The 21,829-nt window shown below is 41.1% G+C and overlaps 1 protein-coding gene across 7 annotated transcripts in view; it reads left to right on the top strand.

Annotated features, from left to right (window-relative positions):
• Positions 1-2,721: 2,721 nt before the first annotated feature.
• tjp1b (tight junction protein 1b) overlaps positions 2,722-21,829 on the top strand; it is a 31,829-nt gene continuing 12,721 nt past the window's right edge. For 3 of the 7 annotated variants that reach the window (XM_028407534.1, XM_028407533.1, XM_028407529.1), the window contains exons 1-11: positions 2,724-2,910; positions 14,505-14,561; positions 14,927-15,051; positions 15,170-15,272; positions 15,475-15,790; positions 16,140-16,243; positions 16,590-16,758; positions 16,847-16,991; positions 18,902-19,035; positions 19,489-19,594; positions 19,930-20,080. In XM_028407534.1, the coding sequence (XP_028263335.1) occupies positions 14,514-14,561; positions 14,927-15,051; positions 15,170-15,272; positions 15,475-15,790; positions 16,140-16,243; positions 16,590-16,758; positions 16,847-16,991; positions 18,902-19,035; positions 19,489-19,594; positions 19,930-20,080 (1,401 nt within the window). In that variant the 5' untranslated portion in view covers positions 2,724-2,910; positions 14,505-14,513. Of the gene's footprint in view, positions 2,911-14,504; positions 14,562-14,926; positions 15,052-15,169; positions 15,273-15,474; positions 15,791-16,136; positions 16,244-16,589; positions 16,759-16,846; positions 16,992-18,901; positions 19,036-19,488; positions 19,595-19,929; positions 20,081-21,829 lie in introns of all 7 variants that reach the window. The other 4 variants (XM_028407531.1, XM_028407530.1, XM_028407532.1 and 1 more) reach the window with 3 other exon arrangements.

Below are 21,829 nucleotides of genomic sequence, written 5' to 3'. Positions count from 1 at the left end.
ATAAAGCACTATCTGATAGGTGCATTTTAACTGCTGACTTTACAAGATATCCCATGCTTGCTACATCATGAAACCTGCCTCTGTGTTCAGCTCTGAATGTACTGCGCTACGTAATCGCATGACATTATGAAACGTTTCTGTCCTGCACTAATGGGTTGGCTGTCAAGTCAGTGTGCTGATTTCTCATGCTAGAGGTCAGTGATAGTGACAGAGGACAACACAGAAATCACAGAAATACAAGCCACTGTACAGAAGCCAGCACGCTCCATTATGGGATTACACTGATGTACTCCCAATTTGTAAAACCCAACCACTGGATAACAAGATAAGAAGCACCAAGTCTTCTGCGTATCATCTTGCAGCTTTGGAAATATGGTGTCACGTAATACCACATTTGTCTCTCACGCTGCTATCGGACAAATACATTTATTTTCTTGTGCTGCAGTGCTATGTTTAACATCTGTCATGTCATTTGATAGCTGCAGTCATTAAAACTTACAGACAGCCACACCAACTTTTTGCTTAGTAGGCTGCTTTCCTGACCTGTGCAGCTGAGAGGTGACTCACCGTCAGGGGCCGCGCACTCTAAAAGCCAACCTGCTGTGAATTTCTAATTTGCTTTATCACTCGTCTGATTTGCTCCTGCAGTCGTACTCGGGAGTTTTTGGATCCTTTCTGTGTACCTAAATGTGCTGATGGAAGACAGAAGCTGCATTTTTCTGTTGCACGGCATGTAAAACTCCCTGTGTGCGGTTAGAGGCAGTGATGCAAACATAGAGGGTATTTCAAGGGCTTCAACAGAAATACATTAAAAAGTAGCATAAGCTCACAACAAATCCAGATGATGGACAACGTTCACATTTGTGTACGGTATATCCAGTAGGGTTTGATAGGTCAATTGAATACATTAGCCAGTTTTAATACTGTAAGGCAAGATGATATCTTTGTCATCATGTATGCTGAGTGACATATACTGTCCTGACATTATGCACAAGGTTTCATCATCACACACAAAACTGTCAGGTCACAAAAGCATTCAGGGCTCTCCTACTTTCCTATTTATACTATTTATGACTGCCTATTATTATATTTTGTTTGCAACATGATATCTGTGTCTGCCCTTGTTTATCTAATTCTTTTGACCTTGACCAACTCGCATTCTTCCATTCAAGATGCCCCCGCCTCCCCCCTTCCCTCATCTCAATCCTCCAATGGAATCTGCAGCAAACTCCTTTCGTCAGCAACATTGCAGGACCTCTGTGCTCCTCCGGCGTTATATTCAGCCCCTATCTTCTCCTGCGCTCATTAGTGCCAGAGGTAGAGGTGACAAGAACGGTCACACAATCTCAAAGTGATAAAATGTACAACGTAAGGTGCTGCAGAGAATTAGGCACTTCTAGAAAAGCAAGCACAAAAAAACTAAAAAGTGCATGGGATAGAGTCTTAAGAGTGGTGTTTGGTGCAGTGCACAATTTACATTCTACTGTATATTGATTAAATCTGTATGCCCCATGGGAAGGAGTATTGAGCATCGTGACTGTAGGGTGGATTTTAATTCTATCCTCTGCATTTTAAATGGCTTTCTGCAGCATGTCATTACTACTTCAGTAACCTACCTCAGCTTTCCCCATAAAAAAACTTTATGCTTGCAGTTGTTAAAAGTGATGCTAAAATAGATCTCTTGGCAAAATATTTTGCATTCAAATAAACAGCACTGAAATATCCTCCATATCGAGAGCTACACTGACACATTGATGCACACATGCAGAAGGACATAGGAGATCAACCACCTTGTCCTTGTCCAGGACATCTGATCAATCAAACCTTTTTTTTTTTTTTAATTCAATCTGCCAAATCAATATTAAGACCTGCTTAACATGAGAATGTTATTGTCTTGTATGTATTTTTGTCCTATATGGATTGGGAGGTTTATTACCAGCAGAAAAAACTCAAACGTTTCATTTTTTTTACAGTTGTTTTTTTAAGAGTACTTGGGGAAGTCTTGGTGCCTCCTATTGTACAGTGGCAGTTTATTAGTGTAACTTTGTTGGTGACTAATATAGTGCAAAGAGGAAATCGTAAACCTGGAGAAGGAAGTTTTTTTCATGGCCGAGGTGGTTTACACATATTAACCATTGTCAGGCAGGTGTTATATTGGTGTTTTTGTGTGTGGGTTTTCTCACATCAACTTGTCGCAAATTGACCTTTTCTGTTAAATACACCACCCACTGATTACCTTATTATAGAGAAAATTAGATGTAAAAATCAAAATCCAATCAATTTTTATTTCGATTTTATTTCTATTGAGACAAAAAGCTTAACTGTGCTTATGTATTAGAATTATTTGGTAGTGATCATATAATTAGCTGTTGTGTAACTTTAAAAGTTAAAATGGTGGGATTTCTCTGAGAAACCAGGCTTCTGATGTATTTATGGGTTTATGTTTTTGAAGGTGTTTTCCTTATTAATAGATGTATTGAAATGGATGACATAGTGAACAGCCGCATCCATTCGTCTATTTATAGCGGGCATTGAAATGTTCGATGGGTGAAGCTCTACCGTTGTGTGTTCTCCGTCTTCTACGGTCGTTTGCGCTCACGCTGGAATGGCGCTGGATGCTGCTGGATAGCTGCTGCGGTTGCTGCTGCGGCTGCTGCCGTGGACAGCCTCTCTGCATCCCTGCTCCCCCCCGCGGACAAACCGGAATGGTTTCTTCCAAGCGAACCTGTCACTGTCGCCGCGGTGGAGAAGGCAGCCGAAGTGTGAGCGCAGAGGGGGGGAGAAGGAAGGCTTCATCCACTGCCTGCCATTGCAGTGCGGCGGCTGCTGCTCTGGAGCCACACCAGGAAGACCTTTCCTTTTCGGCAAGATATTCACAAGCACGCCGTGAGGACCGTTGCTTTAGCGAAGGTGAATGGCTTCCTTGATTTATCCATGTGTGCGTTGTAGGGGTGCGTATTTTCATCACAGCCGCAGGAGCTGACTGGATGTGTCCCCCTGCGGGTAGAAGCAAGCGATAACGGTGCAAGCCGAAGCAACTTAGCTGCCTCACTGCTAGCAAACTGCATCTGCGCGCTATGCTAAGCAGTGAGCTAGTTACCCAACATGCTAACACGTTATCTTCCAAATTAAATCACGAATAACAAGGTTCATTAGCTCAATCTTTGTGGAAGTTTTATAGGCGATAATATTCTGTCACGAAATGCCTTGCGTTTAAGCTGTCATTGGGCAGACGGGTTGTTATGTGCGTCCAGGTAACGTTAGCTAGGCGGAGCTAGCCTAGCTGCTGGAACAAAATGTCGGCCAGCTAGGGAGTTGATTTGGCCAAGAGGGTATAAAGAGGGCACAAGATTTATTAAGTGTCAGGCTGCAAGGGGCAAGGAGGGAGCGATGAATTAAAGTCGGCTGCTAGAAATATTACAGCGAGTTTTATAAATTAAAGAGAAGGTCATCGGTGGCTCACCTTGTTTTGATGTTCCTTTAGGGAAACCAAACTGGCTGTTTTGGTGAAGCTAGGTAGAAGTTGGCTAACATTAGCTTGCTAGCTGGCGTCAGTTTGGTGAGACTTAAATATCGGTTTGTCCATCGCTGTGTTTACAGTCAAGCCTGCCGTCATGATAATGCACTGTCATGTCAGCTGTGTCTGGCTTTGCTCTGCTGTGGTCTACAGTCGCTGTTTGGATTAGCTCATGCAAACTATCTCTTTCAATATGTTCATTTCCAGTTTAGCTTGTGAACTGTTGTAAACATGGACTACACCTGTTGAATATTGATACGAATAGATGTACGTTTTACATATGGTCATGGGTTGTTTCGTCACGTTTTTAATTTGTTGTAAATTAGCCATAATAGATTCATATGTACAGATGACATTTATTTGTTGCTATTTGCCATACAACATGTCTAACCATGACATGATCAGTGTTATGATTTAGCTTCACCTCCTTTACCTCTTCTGGGTGATACAGATTAATATTAAATACAAATATTTTAATGGGGACCATACAGTACCTCACAGTCCCAATTTGACTTAAATTTTAACCTGAACAGGCATTAGAATTAAAGATGGCTAACCAACAAATATGAAGCAAGAGCAGCGATGTTACTTTTATAACACATGACTGGTCAGTGCAAGTATGTATGATGATTCATTTCTGCACATCCAAACATTGGACTCCCTTTGGTCCCTGTGACTACATATGTGTCATCGCTGGCGTCATAATAGTAATGTTACATGAAACTGCAGCTGGGCAGGAAAACAGATTTGTGAAGTGACGTGGGAGAGGCGCACGACGTATGATAATAGTGGCAGCCATTCGGTACGTGATTCAGTTTAATCATCAAGTAATCTATTTGGGAGAGTTGTAGAAGGAATGATTCTGAGACATGTGTCACCTGTGAAGAAGAAAATATCTAGCTGTTCAAGGGCAGTCATATATGTTGGCCTGTAAATCATGTTGCCCTAAGCTGTCATAGGAACAGCTGTCATCTGAGTCATTGTGGTTTTGGAAGGACAAATGGATCTGATATTTTGCTTACTTAAGTTAAATTTGACTGCAGCTCTGTAGACCTGTTTATTAATAGATACTGACTGGAATTATCCGACACTAATGAGACTTTATTACTGTATTTATGTGCTTTATTTATGTATGGCACACCTTAGAGAAACAAAAAAATATATTTTAAATTAAAGTTTGTGCCCAAACAAATATTTTTAATCTACAATAGATGAAAGTGAATGGCCTGTGGAATCTTGGAGGTACATGGGTACTGTGCATAGCATGTGTTTCAAAGTTAGATATAGCCAAGAGGTGGCAGTGAAATATTAAAAGACAAGGATTTAATGAACTTAAAATAAAGTAACTTCTCCTTTTTTGTCCAGGCTTGAAGGGAGCTTGCATTTATTTTCAATCAGCACTGTAGCTAGGAAAAATTGTAATATTTTGTGGATAAAACTCAAAGAATTATAGCAAATTAAAAAAATTTCCCTCTGGGATCAATTAAGTTTTTCTGATTATGATTCAGATTTTTTTAGGATGTGACATTAAGCTACATGTTCCCATTAAGTAAGTCCCTCCCTGTGAACAAATGGGTCCTTTACATTATGGTTATAGCTCCAGCTATACAAAAGCTTGCTTGTATAAATCAAGTCCCACATAAATCCCTGTGTGAAAGGGGTGTGGAATTATCAGGATGAAGAGCCTGTCATCAGTCACACTGCAGCATGAAGCCTCTTTTTCTCCCAGTGTAGAAACATCCCTTATCATTACTGTTTTCTTTAGCGCCGTTGTCCTTATTTCAATCACTGTGACGAAGAGGAGGCGGGGTGCAGGGCAGTGCCTCAGCTTATCAGCACATTCCTGCCCTCTTGTGTGCTCTGTGTGGGGCACTGATAACTTCCACTGGGCTGATTGAGTTCAGGAGCTGATTTCCTGGGCCATGTGTTCAGGCTCTGGTTATGATCAGAGACTCCAGCTGTGGAGCCTGGAATAGATTTAAATCACACAGAGCCAATGTTTCTGAGAGTGAGTAACAAGCTTTGATTACTCAAAATATGTCATTTTATGATTGCACAATATAAGAAAGAAAGCACGTTGTTTTTTACATTTCTAAAAGCTTCTGTGTTTGATATTGTAGTACCAAATGACATCATGAAACCAGTGGAATAATGTGAAAGGTGTTGCTTCTCAGTAAGTTGCACCTCATTGCTCATTGTGCAATTGTCTATGCCTGCATCTTTACTGTGGCAGTCAGCTCTAAAAACCTGCAGTATAGTACCTGCACTTCACACAGGTAGCACCTATTTGGTGCACTAGTGTAGAATTAGACTGCTTAAAAGGATGAAATTTTCTCTTTAAGTATTTGGTAGAGACCTAAAACAGGGATGGAAAAAAGATTAAATATCATGCCTTGAAGTCATTCAAATGAATCATGCTACTCTGTGCTTTCTCTAAAAATAGGAGTTATGGCACATTTAATATTATATAATATGTCATAGACAAATAAAATGTGTTTATAATTACATGCCTCAGGCTGAACACTCTGTATTTTAAGTAATACTTTTATCTACAATAGCTCATAACACACAGAGTGGGTAAGTCTGCGTTAAAGGGTAAAAAGCAAATGTAAAGACAGAACAGCTCGTTTCAGCATCAGTATTTTGATGGCTACTGCTATAATAACAGGCACCTATGCTAATGTCTAAACACCAGCCTGAAAACTTGTCAATTACCACACTGACAGTAAGCCTTAATGTTTTACACCTTAAATGAGATTTGCCTGCAGGCTGCCACCATTTTGTAATGCAATACCCTATCATTGCTAGTTAGAGGTACTGCAGTGTTTATAGGCTTATCTTTTAGTGTAAACCTAAAGCTTGACAAGGTATCTCTGTGTCCATGCCAGTCCAAAGGCACCAATGAAGCACTATTTCTCACTTAGGTGCTGCCAAGCATTAAAACCTTTTATAGTAACATTTATAAAACTTTAATATGGTAAACACTAAGACGAGTGTAACTGTAGAACGAGGTTTAGAGCTGAGCTGATTAAGAATCAGAGGAAGGAAAGACAGATTGACCTACAGAAGATGACAGCAGAATTCAGATGTGCAGTTGCATACTACAAAATACAGCTGCGGGAAGAAAGTGACAACCTGTACCGGTGGCAGAACTGCTGACTTAAAACGATTAGCAGCTCAGTTCTTTACGTGTCTATTTTGGTTGATGTGGAAATAATTAATTTGGAGGCTCTGAGGCAGAAGCTAGTGGAGAGAGCTAACTATGTGTGGAATCTGTCACCACTCTCAGGCTCTGCTAAGAGGAATATAAATTTAACTCGCTCCCTTCGACGTCGGTGACTGGGAGTCTGGCAGCCTTGTCTAAGTTGATCATTCTTCTGACTGATAAGTGGGATTTCATGACACACAGTCTGTTTACCTTTCCTCGTGGTATTGCATTTATTTCACATTTTTAATCTGCTGCATTTCATCTGCAGCACTTTCAAACAAATCTGGAATAACACTGTGTAAATGAGTTCTCAGTTGAGTCATGTATTTACATTGTCTGGATGCAGTGTGTCATGTGGTTGGTCAGTCTTGCTAAACCATGGGGTATGCAAATAGTGCCCTTACCACAGTCTCTAATAACAGTCTCATGAATGTCAGACATTTGATAAGTAATGAGCAGTCCTTGACAGGCTGTAAAGGAAGTTTAAGTGCATGAGGTTGAGTCAATGGTTTATAGTGCAATGCCAATAAGGCATACAGAGCTTTATGTGGGTAACCTGTCGTTCATGTCATCCTATAAGACGAGGAGGACAGTGAAATGTCATTATAGTCTCTGATACAGTCTAAATACAGTACTGTTGTAGTAGTATAGTGTTGATAAGGGAGGCTAAACCCTTTAATAACTTGATGATGGACTTCCTCTTGGTGATGAAGTGAAAAACAGCTCTTCGTAGACAACAAGGAGTGCATGTGTGGAGTTGGCATATAGCGCAGATGTACAAGTTGCCCAAGGATATATTCATATGTTTGTGCAACCATGCAGTTTGCCTCTGCACAGTACGCATGCAAGACTTAACATAAGTACTCATGACCAGATGAGTTACCATGTTCACTAAATGGTGCTTGATTTTAAGGGAACCACAAGAGTGGTTTGTATTTCTTCAGTAATGCACTGTGTCTTCACAAGGGGCAACCCAGCGGCTTGGTGGTCAAGATGCATACCACATGGGCAAAAATGCCCTTAGCAGCTGAGTCCCTGGTTCACCTCCCCTCTAACAAGACCCTTGCCACATTCCCTGCTCTCTTTCTATTTTGAACCTGCAACTGTTCCATAAAAGCAAAATTCCCAAACATTTTTATAAATATTTGATAAGATCCATGCACTGTCAAGAACAGAGTGCAAAGGTGTAGCATAGAGCCAAAGTGCACACAATTTCAACTACCACATGTGCAGGCAGAAACAAACTATTGCAGTCATTGAAATGGCAACTAAAGAAGGAAAGTACAAGAAGATGACATACTTAATATGCATGGTAAAGTCCACTGTAGCACTGCCTACAAGCCTTACCTACACACATTGTGAACAGATCTCTGCTAATGAGCACCAGAACTCAAAGCGTTTTTAGCAGCTATAAAATAAGAGAAAGGCTCAGATAGAGGTGGTTTTAGACACCAATACAGTGTCAACTATTGGCATCCATTTCCAACTGGACCTAACCAGCTGGAGCTGTCACCATGTGCCGGACACGCTGAACCACCCAGACTGATTGGTCATGTCCTTGTTATGGGTGTGGAGAATGAGCCGACTAGACAAAATCAAAAATCATATTTTTTGTTTTAATTATTTACTAATTTTATACAGGACCTTTCAGATTGCAGGTTCGAAACTGTTAAAAGCAAAACACTACGACCAAGTCCTAACAATCCATGCCAATGTGTCTGAACAGCACCCTACTTATGCATAATTACTGCCTATGTTTTCCATAGGAAAGACTTTTGTTTGTAGTATACTAAAGTGTAGCAAATTGTTCTTAATATGCATAGGGGAATGAATTTCCTCTTCGTGTTTGAAAGCTGGTGAGTTATTATTATAAGGAGTAAATTTTTAGAAAATGGCTCGACATCTCTGTCAGCCTTCTTCAGTCGTTTTTGCTTGCTTTATTCTCAGTGTCTCTAACTCACAGTTCAATTTGCGAGGCTGTTTATATTATTTGCTTTGTTACAACAATTTTAGGTTTAACAGAAGCTTATGATAATGTCAGATTTAATACTGGGTGTGTATGTATTTTCTTAGCTATAGTACAGGAATACATAGTATAATAGCTGACCAGCTGCTGCTGATCTTCTGTGGCATGTCAATGACATGAAGAGCATAATTTATGCATTTAATGCAGCACACCCAAGGTGGGCCATGATGTGATATTGTCCTACATGCTGAGCAAATTGCTGGATTCTGCTCTGGTTCAAGCCAGCAGCGTGGGGGTTAAGACCGATACAGCAGTTTACACTGCGGATGGATGTTCGCTAGCAGAGAGGAGTCCCATGCTGTAGCGGAACTGCAGATCCCGCACAGATCGCTGCCAAGCCAGAGGGGATTTGCTTCGATCCCCTGAGCGTGTAAGGAGAGAGTTGGTTGGACGGATTTATTTTGAAGAAAGATGTTGGCAGAGCACACTGTGCGGCAGGGGAAGCGTTAGGGTGTAGCAGCGGGGTGGGTTTCATAACCCCCTCACCTGTGGTTGTAATTTCTGTGGTTTTAGCGATAAGACACGAGAGTAAGAGTAAGTAAGGTGGGGGCAGGTCCCTCCCACCCCTGATTGTTGCGGTCATGCACTGAGGCTGCTGATGTACATCTGCAGGAATCTCCTGCTGGATTCAATGAGGAGTAGCTGGAGGCTGGAGATGCTTCTGTCTGTGTCCTCTGTTGCGATCAGGATGAACTGATGTGAGTACTTTTGGTCTTCTGTGGCATCCATGTTTGCTAAATATTTATGCAACAACCCAAACTAAATCAGGCGGAAGTGAAGTGTGTTTCACTGTAGCCTTTAAATAATGCATGTCCTTCGTGGCCGATGTTTAGTGATTAACTTTTATGTCACACGTAAGAGGTTTCATTTCTTGACCTTCGTATCACTCTTGCAATGCTGCATCTCTCCTGCTATCTCTCCTCCATTAGAGATCCGCAGTACAGTGTATATGCATGCTATATGTGCAGAGTGTCACTTGTCTCTCAGGGGAACCCCTGACTGGTGCTAAGGCTTGGGTCCTCATTAACATTTGACTATGTTCTCAGAGGCAGGGGCGGTTTAGCAGTTGTCAGCTCTCCCCAGCAGATCGATTTCACTTTCTGAAGTGATCAATCATTATATTCTACTTCTTTGTTGCTTCAATGCTAGCAGCCACAGTGGACTGTGCTCCTGTTGTTTTCTGTCTCTGGCCGCAGTGCATCTGAAAAATACTCCCTGTTTTCGATTTGTTCATTGCTGGCACAGTACTTTCTGTCTGTGTTATTCCTGGTTTCACACTTGTCAGAGACCCAGTCTCATTTGGTGCTAGTGCTGCTGCTCACATGAGGGTCCATCTGAAAAGAAAAGAGCTGAGTTTTCCACAGTTTCTAATTCAGTTTTATTAAATGACTCAAAACTAATTTCCCTGAGCTGGCTTTGTGTCAACTAATCAGTGAAAGGATCAGCTGCATTTAATGCCAAATTTAGAATCACTGTAGTGCAGGTATTTTAATCATCAATGTTAAGAATCCACAGTTTACACTTCCCTAATGTCACACAGACACAAACATTTCTGAAAAAGATTGTTTTCCTTTTGGCTCTACAGAAATCATACAAATTGGCACTAGGGAGAAAGTGTCTTTTCTTTGCAGTATTGCATCATTTGTTTTCGGTTGTTCTGTGGCATTTAATATAACAAGAAGTTATTAAATGTTCTGCTGTGTTCGTGCTGCAAGTTTCTCTTAAATCACGCTGTTGCAGCATCACAACGGCAGAATTAATGAGGGTTATTTTTAGCTACTCTGGTCCCAGAGCGGTCAGAATTGAATAAGGTTCTGCAACACCCCGAAACCATACTACAGCACAAAATCTATTGTCTTTGTCAGTGCATTGAGCAGCTCACTATGTTGCTTTAGTTCCAGAATATGCTTTGTTTTTCTGCTCAACTAAAAAAGCTGAGGTTCCTGCACTCTTTAATTTTAATGATACCCCAAAGTGAATATAAAATGAAACACTATTATAGCTTCCATTTTTGTGGGTCGCGTCAGGATAGTGCTGTGAACTTGTTTGTGCTATATAAGGACTTTTGACAGCCAGTCAAGGCACTGATGTTCATGTTGATCCTAAGTAGCATTTTCTTCAGGTTTTATTATAACGTGTATATTTAAAAATACAATGATTTGGCCAATCCAGAAAACAAATGATGTGGGGCATCACTAGTAATATCAGAACACCTTGCAATAGTGTCTGTAGGTTTGGACAGTTAAAGACAAATTTACTTTGCTTGCTTTAGAATGTTTGCACCCTAATTCTGTATGTCTATCATTTTTTTGGCCAGCAGTGGCGCAGTGGTATAGCAGGGTTGTTCCGTAACCGGAAGGTTGGTGGTTCAATCCCAACTCCTCCCTACTCACTGTTGTGTGTCCTTGGGCAAGACGCTTTTTGCTGGGCTGCCTTGAGCAATTTCCCCATTGTGGGACTAATAAAGGTTTCAATTATTATTATTATTATTATTATTATTATTTTATTGTCAGTACATTACTGATCACTTTTGAGTACTTGTTGATGAATTTGAGAGTAATTGAATTGTTTGGTAGTGAATTCCTTTGTATTTCACTGTCTAGAGCAGTGAAACTAGCATTAAATATTTGTATTTTCTATAACAGCTGAGACAATCAAATCATGAATCGATGAACAGACATGTACGGTTATTGGTAACTGTTTAAGTGTTTAAATTGTAACTGTTTAAGTTCCCTCCTTAATCTTCTGAAACATGAAGATCTGTTCTTCTATCGCTGCTTTTAGTTGACCCCAGATGAAAAATGGTCTGATCAGGAAGATGATCTGTAATCGTTAATAAAAAATAAGTTTATGATTTAAGTGGAAATTAGTAAAGCTCGTAAAAGACTGCTGGCAGAGCATTATTATTTGACAGACATGCTATAATAGTTTGTTCTGGAGAGGAATAAAACCACGCTGGGCTTATTGATAAATATGTTGTTTACCATTTGAGTATTGAGTCAACACAGTCCCTTTTGACCAGAGCTTTCCTGCCTGTTTTCCATTCTCAGCTGGGTTATCCATCTGTGTTGAAGTCCATCTGTGTTATAGTGCTGGCTCCCAAGTTGCTTAGTTGTAATCCCCCAAGCATGACCCAACCAACATGGTGTGTCTCCACTGTGGAATAGCTGCCAGGCCTGGCCCTGGCTTGTGGCATGAAGCTTCACTTGGCATCAGTTCTTAGTGGCCATAAAGAGTGTATGCAACAGTGACACTAAAATTCATTGGTCACTGGATGCTAAACAGCACACAGGCGCAAGGTGGAGTCTTTACAGAAACAATGGATGATCATACCTTGTTTTTATGTATCTTAATGTGACTGAATAATAACTTGAGCTCTGAGATGTTGTTGTTGGACCAAATGTTGTGTGAACACAAAAGTTTTGTTGTTAATCTTCTTGCAAAAGAACATGCATGTTTTTTAGATGTACACATAGCTGCAAAGATGTAGGGCTCATATAAGTGTAAAAAAAAGCTTCTTTAGTGTCTGAATTAAGCGTGTCTTTTTAAAACCTCCCACAGTTCAGAGGAACCTTCAGACACGTCCTGAAAATGTCAGGCCACTTGAACAACACCACACTGTTCCCCCCTCTGTTACCAGAGCAACAAGCTCTGCAGGAGGAGAAAGCAAAATTACATCCCTTCAAAATGAAAGGTGTGTGTGTGTTAGAGAGAGAGAGCTGAACACTGCAGGACCCTGCTAAATCATTTTTTTCCTCTAGAATCCTCTTCAGATTTTGGTCGTGTTATATATTCCGCCTGTTTTGCTCCATTTGGCTTTTTCTGTTTCATTAATTTTATGGTAATTTAATTCTGTTAGATTAGGCATAATGAGCATTCTGTGATCATGTTTTCCACATTTACGGTACCCTGTTTTAATGTTTGTCTATGTGCACATGTTTGTTACCCTGCACAAAAGACTTTATGAAAATAGAAATATCCACTGTAAACTAACCTCCTCTAAGTTATTAGTTTAGATGCAAACCATTTATAAATTTACACCAAATGCTGAGTTCTTTACATCAGTATTTTCACAGTGCTTCTCAAGAAGACAGAGGCATAAATCTGCCTCCCTAAAGAGCAGACTTTCCAGTAAGAAATCATGCCTCTGTTTTCACAAGACTTGTTAATATTCAGATGTCTTTTTTTCCTCTTTCTTAAGTGCAGTGTATTCAATGTAAAAGGCCAGGGGGAGTTCCCTTGTTCAAACTTTTGTTCACCCTCCTTGTGTGAGTCGCACTATAAGCTGCTTGAGGCATTTGTGACTGTTGCTGCCAAGCTGAGAACGTCTGGGGCCACTTGTGGCGATTTATTCAGCTGCCTGTATTCCCAGACGCCAGCTAATGTTTGGCACTTACTCAACAGGTCACCACAGACATAAGGATGATGTCTTGAAGAAACCCTGGGTGGTAAAACAATAAAAAAAAACATCAGAATCTGTTTGTTTCTTTTGTGATTTCTCCAAAATGGATACTGTTTATTTGTTCATTCATTTATTTATCCATTTGTTTATTTGGCTGCAACATCTAATGTTACTAGTGCTTATGATCCTACATTAACTATCATTAGCACTCTTGGAGATACAGTAGCCATACCATTAGCAGCTTGTCATTCTGATGTGGCGCATAATCATCTACAATGTGAAGCTGGACTGACACTTCCTAGATGTTTGGGGCTTGAAGCTGCCAACACGATCGCAGTGATATCAGCAGAGGATTCAAGCACTGGAACAGATGCCACATTAAGAGTGAGATTAAGCACCATTCGCTCAACTTTCATCACCATTTTAGTGTGTCGCAACATGAGATCTTAGTTTTCTGCATAGGTGGTAAGTGTTGTCAGTATTTCACATTCAAAGAAATTGCCAGCAAAGCAGGAGGGAAATGGGTGATAGTCTCTCCTATTAAGGTCACAGACCTAGGATCAATTTGCATGATGAATGGGGTTATTGCATTAGGTGCAGTGATGTGGGTTGTAATTTGCCCCAGAGGAATGGACCTGAGAGTATTTTATACGCAGTCATTGAATGTCTAATGTGTCGTGAGATTGTAGTGGAGGTGAAATGATACACTAGCCGAGATAAGATAAGAAGTGGAGAGGACACTGTTAGTCTAACAGCTGAAGGAGTCGACCTTCATCTTATCCTCTGTGGTTGTTAATGTGAAAAGGTGGTGCTGTAGTTCCACACACGGTTAGTGTGGCCTTCATAGTATTTTTCATTGTACCTAGTGTCTTCAGTGCACTGTAAACACACAACCTCACACAATGGGCCTACTATAAAGGACACTGTCTTTGCTCTGACAGCAAGTTGATGTGTGTGGTCTGTTTGATTGCTTCCTAAAACCAACATAACAAAGTGCTATAGGTTTTTGCTGTTATTCAGTGACCATGTACACTGTCTAAGACAGTTGGCATCCTCATTCAATTTGTCTGTGAACCATGTGCTGCTACCACTACTGTTAGACGTGGAAAAAGAAACATAGGAGTGAATCCATATTCTTTTACGCTTTTATTTGTGTGCCTCAAGGGTTAAAATGAGGCAACTGGACTTGTAAAGTTTGCAGCTTTGAGAACTTGTAATCCTAACTGTCAGTTTAACATGGTTTTTGGACAAAGGTTGTACAAATGATGGGCTAACCAAAGAAAGTCTTAAAATTATATGTCTCATTGGTCTTTTTGTTTAAATTAAACCTACTGTATTTTTTTTCTTTCAGAGTGCAGCAATGGAGGAGACAGTCATTTGGGAACAGCACACAGTAACACTACACAGGGTAGGTATCTGGTGTGCCCCTCTGCTTTATATTTGTCTATGTAAATTGTATTACTTCCATTATATCCTGCATGTTTTTTTTTGCATCAGTGCAACAGACAAAACAGACAAGATCTAATGTTTTTGGCTTTGAAATAATTGCAGTATCAGCATTCTGTACATATTTTTACACATACTCTAACACATGCTTGCTGTCAAAGAAGAAGAACTTCAGGCTTTTGAAAAGTTTACATGTCAGTTATGGCTGCTTATAGTTTACATTTGATTCACAGACGCGTATAGTATAGTAACAAGATCAGTTTGATGACCTCTATCAGTGCTTTGGTCCACACAGTCAGCACCTTTATCTGTTTTGTCTGTTTGCAGGCACCAGGGTTTGGCTTTGGGATAGCCATATCAGGAGGTCGGGATAACCCTCATTTTCAGAGTGGCGAGACCTCCATTGTCATCTCAGATGTGCTGAAAGGAGGCCCAGCAGAAGGCCTATTGCAGTAAGAGTTTGTCTTATCATTGGCAGCCTGCTCATATTGCCACTTTTTTTGTATTACATTACCCTGCCTGGTCCAGAAAGATGCCATTGTGTCTGATCTTTGTGTCTCTTCTCTTTAGGGAAAATGACAGAGTCGTCATGGTCAATGCTGTCTCCATGGATAATGTAGAGCATGCGTACGCTGTCCAGCAGCTTCGTAAAAGTGGGAAAATTGCCAAGATTGTAAGTGATTGTGTCATCATCACATTTAAAATTCACCAGTTGTTTAAATTTGATTCAGGAGCTAAAAATAGTTTGAAGCAGTGAGTAAGTATATGTACATGCATACAGGTAGGACATATTTTTGATAGTTGATTGCTGGGGGCTACATTTGATTTAACTTGGGGTTGTCAAGCTGATTTCATGTCTCGTTTCCTGTGGTCAGACAATCAGACGGAAGAGGAAGGTGCATGTTCCCATGGGCCGCCTAGGGGAGAGAGAAACTATGTCGGAGCATGATGAGGAGGAGGACAGCTACGATGAAGAGATATATGAGACTCGGAGTGGACGAAGTGGTGCTTACAGCGGTGTTGGTGGGGCTATGGGCAGACGTGGAGGCCGGAGCAGTGGGCGAAGGGACAGGGAACGCGAACGTAGCGGCTCAAGGGAGAGGAGTCTCTCCCCACGCTCAGACCGCCGCTCGCACAACCTGCCCCCACGCCCTGCCAAGGTCACACTTGTCAAATCCCGCAAAAATGAAGGTGAGGCTCACAAAGACATGAAGGAAGGATGATAGATAAAGGATGAAAGAGGCTGGCAAACCAAGCTGTTTTATTTACTTAACTTCTATCAAATGACCTTTTGTTTTTTAAGAAATGAATAAAACCTCTAAATCAGCACTGGTTAACTGCCAGAACAAACAAAACTTGCCAGCCACAGCAAAATCCAAGTTAACTCAAGTAAATCCAAGTAAGAGAGCAATTAATCTTCTTTAATCAGTGTTAATCCCAGTGGGAGCAGCAGCTGTCAGCAAAGGGCAGTCAGTGTGGTGTTGTCACGTGAACTCTGTACTAACATCATCTTTGTTGCTGTCGTTCACTTTGTAAGCAGAATATGGCCTGCGCCTGGCCAGCCACATCTTTGTCAAGGACATTTCCCCTGAGAGCCTGGCAGCCAGGGATGGCAACATCCAAGAAGGGGATGTTGTGTTGAAGGTGAGAGGGGAGGCTGAGATAGAGAATCGTCATAACACAATAAAGATGATTAAAGTATTTTAATATGCCATTTCCTGTTTTATACATTATGTTGATAGAGAGAAGAACTGATTAGCTGTAGGTAATGATTTGATATTTTCAAATTAAATGTCAGACTATTTTGAATAGAAGGACACCATATTGATGGAACATATACTTTTGTCTAGCTTTCCAAACTGACTTGTTGCACTTAACATGCATCATAGAACTGCACCAACAAGTACAGTGCAATTTCACTGAAAATGCAGTACAATTCACACTCTGTGGCTTTGTGAAAATGTCATGGCATTTTATCTGAATCTTCCAGATTAATGGCACGGTGACAGAGAACCTCTCCTTGATAGATGCCAAGAAGCTGATAGAAAGGTCAAAGGGCAAGCTAAAAATGGTTGTACAGAGAGACGAGAGGGCAACCCTGCTGAACATCCCTGACCTCGAAGACAGCATTCCTTCAGCCAACGCCTCTGACAGAGATGGTGAGAGTGGTGCTGAAGTCAGCAGATCAAAAGCTGCCCTGTGAATTTTCCGACCACTGTCACTGACCATTGGCTCTTGTTTGATCAGACATTTCAGATATCCATTCTATGGCATCCGACCATTCCAATCGATCGCATGACAGACATCGTAGCAGCCGCTCCCGCTCTCCAGACAGACGATCTGAACCCTCAGACCACTCCAGACATTCGCCCCCTCAAATCAGCAATGGCAGGTAAAGATCACCTAGTTGTATTTTAGCTGCCGGGAAATGATCCAGTTGAAGAATGAGTGGAGAGCAAACATTCGCTTAAATATGAAATCAACATCCTAGCAATTCATTGCAACAACAAAAATCAAACAAAAAAGGTGTGACCAGAGCTGAGTCAGTTACAGCATTATTTATATCCTGCACATGCCAAACATTTCCAGGTTCCCATGTAAGGTTTGGGAAACTGATAAATGTGATTGCGTTTTTGAGCATCTTAGCTTGATGACCTATTTAGAAGCTGACGTAAAATGTTTAGAAATAAAGCAATGAATCTGGTGGTTTTTAGACATAATGATTCATTGATGAAAATAACTGGAAGATTGGAAGATAATCAATTTCATAATTACAGGCACATTTATATTCATGACCACTTTTCCATTTGCTAAGGCATACTCTTTCTGTATTTCCTTTTTTTTGGTCACAGGGACTTTGGATCTTTATGTTACTGTTAACAACAGTCATTGCACCATTTAGCACTTCTTTGACTGTAACCTTGTTTAAAAGTAACTCATTAATTCTTCACTTAAACTGAACAGAGCACCACAGTTGTTCGCCTTTCACTCTGCCTATTGACCCGAGGAAAAAATAAAAGTCAGCTGTAAAAAGAGTCAGTCTGGGTCAAAATTAGGGCTAAACTTTGCTCCGCTTTGTGTAAAAATTCACTGCCCTAAAGTCTTGAACACAGTGCCATATGCCAACACTGTCACTCAATGAGATTTGTCTGCTTTTTTTGTACAACAACAGCTGGAGAATACCGTAAGTTTGGCCCTGTTCCCCTGTGTAAATAGCCACCAATAGTACTGGTAGTAAATCCTGAATAGATTTGAAGTAGTTCAGTAGTGGTGTTATGATTGACTACCCTAGACTCTGACAAACTTTATACAATATTAATTATTCAGTGACTTTGATGCAGTCTTGTAGGTGTGGAACTGGATCTCTGTCTCTTGAATGTTTTGGGGGTAAAACCATGTTTGGCACAAGGACAATATGACTCCAACAATGAAGTATCACCAGCTACATGTGTTATCTGTCTCCACTTTTATATGGGTTTATTTTTTTCTATAAACCTGCTTTCTAATTGTCCGCTGATGTCTGGTCTGGCTGGTCCTTTGTGATTGATTTTAATAGTGCTTGTGATAAAGACACATGTAGGTCACTGGAGCACTTTAAAATCATTTAAGTATTTGAGTCAACAGAAAGGTGTTGTTGAGACAGGAGGTTGTTGTTTTTTTTTTTTCGAACCAAAGCCTTAACTTGTAACCTTTTCTCTCAGCTCAGGAAATTGGCAGTTAAAACAACTGCTACCTCCAAGCTGGGCTGAATAGAACTTTATTCCTCTGCAGCCAGTTCAAACAGGATCCTTTGTGGTTACTTTAAACAGTAAAGTTGTGCCAGAGAGGAGCCATGTGATCAGTGGAGCCAAACCAGAACAACCCTATTATGTCCCTCTTGTTTCATCAGTGGTTAAGAAACAAAATACAGAAATGTTTTCATATCATTTACAGTAATCTGGCTTATAATTGGCCAGTGCAGCCTTGATGTTTCAAAAGTGGCAGTGCAGTTAAACCAAGCTGGTCAAAAGCCAGAGCCACACAGTGAAATTCACCTGGAGGACAAAATCCACTCTGACACCTTAGATAAGCTGCTCTAAAAATAGATCAAAAAACAGTGGAAAGACAAAGCGATGACCTTCAAGACTAAGATGCAGCCGTAGAATCTAGCTGTTCTGTTCACCTGCTCTCAGCCAGTGTGTTTACTCAAGAGAAAATTTTATGTCACCCTCAAGCGCTACATCTGCAAAATGTACTATTTATGACCTTTTGTCTTCGTTCTCTAAAGAAAAATTGTACAAAAACCACGATTTGTGTCTACAGTCACAGAAGTCGTGACGATGAACGGCTCTCAAAGCAGGCGTCAACACCAGCGAAGCTGGCGGAGGACATTCCTCTGCCCAAACCGAAGGATTCAGCCATTGCAAGAGAGGACAAACAGCTTCCACCCCTCCCAGGTATGTGATACAACAGTCAGGCAATAAAACTATTGATGATAAAAAAAAAATTCTTGTTAAAAGTTATATTTGCGCTTTTTAAAAGCAGAGCTACCAAAAAAAAGTTAGATCCAAATGCCCGCTGAGCCTGGCTGAGTTTGCCTGGAGCCAAGTGAAAATAAACCATGAGTTGATCGAGTCTGACGTTCCTCCCCAGCCTGCAGCACTCTGCTGTCTTTCTGTTTGACCTCCCTGCTCAGGACACTGTGTGCCTTGACTGTGTGTCTGTGTGTGTACAGTCATCTGTGTGATAATGAGTTGCTTGTGTGGGGTTTAAGCAGTTTCTTTGTATCTGTAGTATTGTTAAGTTGTGGCAGTGTTTGGGGAAATATTCCTTGTACCGTTTTACTTGTTTATCTTTATTTATGTCTGAATTAATTACATGAAGGTGTTAATGTGTATGTCTCTTCTCAGAGCCTAAGCCGGTGTATGCTCAGCCTGGACAGCCAGATGTGGACCTGCCAGTCAGTCCGTCTGATGCCCCTGTGCCAAGCGCTGCCCACGATGATAGCATCCTACGGTAATATTAACAGAACAGTTATTTTATCATACCTTCATAAAAGTAATCTCCTGAAGGTACTGGTGGTAAACAACAAGATGTTTGTGTTTTAAAACATATTTTAAATGCTCAACAGTACAACATGAGATTTAGATGATGTCGGAACTAAAAAGGCAACTGAAAAAGCCCACTAAGTTTTGTGAGTGCATATCTCATGCCAAGAGCAATACACAGAAATATAAATATAATCATGAGTCACGTACCTATTACCTAACTGTATCTTATATTTATAAAAGAAAACAGTAAATGATGTCATGTCAAAAGAAATCAGTCTTAACATGTGTCTTCATCCGCAGGCCCAGCATGAAGCTAGTGAAGTTCAAGAAGGGGGAGAGTGTGGGTCTGCGGCTGGCTGGGGGGAACGATGTGGGCATCTTTGTAGCTGGAGTGCTGGAAGATAGCCCAGCTGCTAAGGAGGGCCTGGAGGAGGGCGACCAAATTCTCAGGGTGAGACTTTTGACACAAGTTGGTGTAAAATACAAAATTAAAAAAAAAAATACAAATGTGCTATAATACTAAGGATTAATAGTGGGTAACTGATGTTGTCTGTGAGTAACCATGTTTTTTAAGGAATCTGTCCTCAGATGCTGTCTTTTTAGGGCCCGAGCACCGAATGGTGCAAGAGCCCTATTGAAACCCTTAGGATTATTATTAGGGCCCGAGCACCGAATGGTGCAAGAGCCCTATTGAAACCCTTAGGATTATTATTTTTTTTTTTTTTTTTCCCCCTCCGAGATCGCATTTTTGGAGGCCTTAACATGCCCAAAAACTCACCAAACTTGGTAGAAAAATTCATTCGCCCGAAAAATTTTGAAATTTGCTGACTTTTGAAATGCACATATAAAAATGGCTCTATAGCGCCCCCAACGCGTAGCCCCTCTGGCCGGTTTGACACAGGATTATGAAAATTGGCACACATATGTATCACCTCAAGACGCACAAAAAAGTCTCTTGGACCCCCCCTCCAAACCCAACAGGAAGTCCGCCATTTGAAGGTTTGTGGCCATTTTTGGCGATGTGTGACCCTGCTGCCAAACTTTTCACGCCTCGCATACTTCAACGGATTGAGCTGAAATTCGCCGTGTCCACTCAGGACACCATAGGGAATAGACGCATTCCAAAACTCTTACAAAAGTCTTACGGTGTGGCCGGGGCGTGGCCTCAAAGTTTGACCATTTCTGAGGACACAGAAAGTCTCTATAACTTCTTCGTTTTCTGTCCGATCTGTACGAAATGTCACATGTATGATCAGAGTCTGACCCTAAACACATCTATACAACAATATTGAGGCTTTGACAGAGCGCCACCTACTGGCTACACAAAATGTTGTGTTTTCATAGGTTTTTCTGCCTGCCCCCCTGGCCTGTTTTGAGTAGGGTCATGAAAATTGGTACACATGTGTATCACCCCAAGATGCACAAAAAAGTCTCTTGGACCCCCCCTCCAAACCCAACAGGAAGTCCGCAATTTTGAAATTTCTGTTAATTTTTGGCGATTTGTGACCCTCCTACAAAACTTTTCACGCCTCGCATACTTCCTCCAAATGAGCTAAAACTCACTGTGTCCACTCAGGACACCATAGGGAATAGACGCATTCAAAAACTCTTACAAAAGTCTGACGGTGTGGCGGGGGCGTGGCCTCAAACTTGACCATTCGCCATTACAAAGGAACTCACTGTATTTATTGCCCTAATGCGTAGCCCCGCTGGCCAGTTTGACACAGGATCATGAGAATTAGCACACATGTGTATCACCCCAAGACACACAAAAAACTCTCTTGGACCCCCCCTCCAAACCCAACAGGAAGTCCACCATTTTGACTTTTGTGGCCATTTTTTGCCTATTTGTGACCCTGCTTCAAAACTTTTCACGCCTCACATACTTCATGCAATTGAGCTGAAATTCACTGTGTCCACTCAGGACACCATAGGGAATAGACGCATTCCAAAACTCTTACAAAAGTATTACCGTGTGGCGGGGGAGTGGCCTCAAAGTTGACCATTCGCCATTACAAAGGAACTCGCTGTGTTTTATGCAGTACTACCCATATACTTTATGCAATGTGGACAAAATCTTACAGTACTGCCATGGAGCCGAGTCTAAACAGATATATATGCTAATAGGATGATACGGTCATAGCGCCACCTACTGGTAGCAGGAAAGTTTGGTTGTAAACATGTGTTTGTTGTATATCTG

The sequence above is a fragment of the Parambassis ranga genome, chromosome 6, assembly GCF_900634625.1.
Source record: "Parambassis ranga chromosome 6, fParRan2.1, whole genome shotgun sequence".
Classification (NCBI taxonomy): domain Eukaryota; kingdom Metazoa; phylum Chordata; class Actinopteri; family Ambassidae; genus Parambassis; species Parambassis ranga.
The sequence above is the reverse complement of the archived record's forward strand: the minus strand, read 5'-3'. Positions and strand labels throughout refer to the sequence as shown.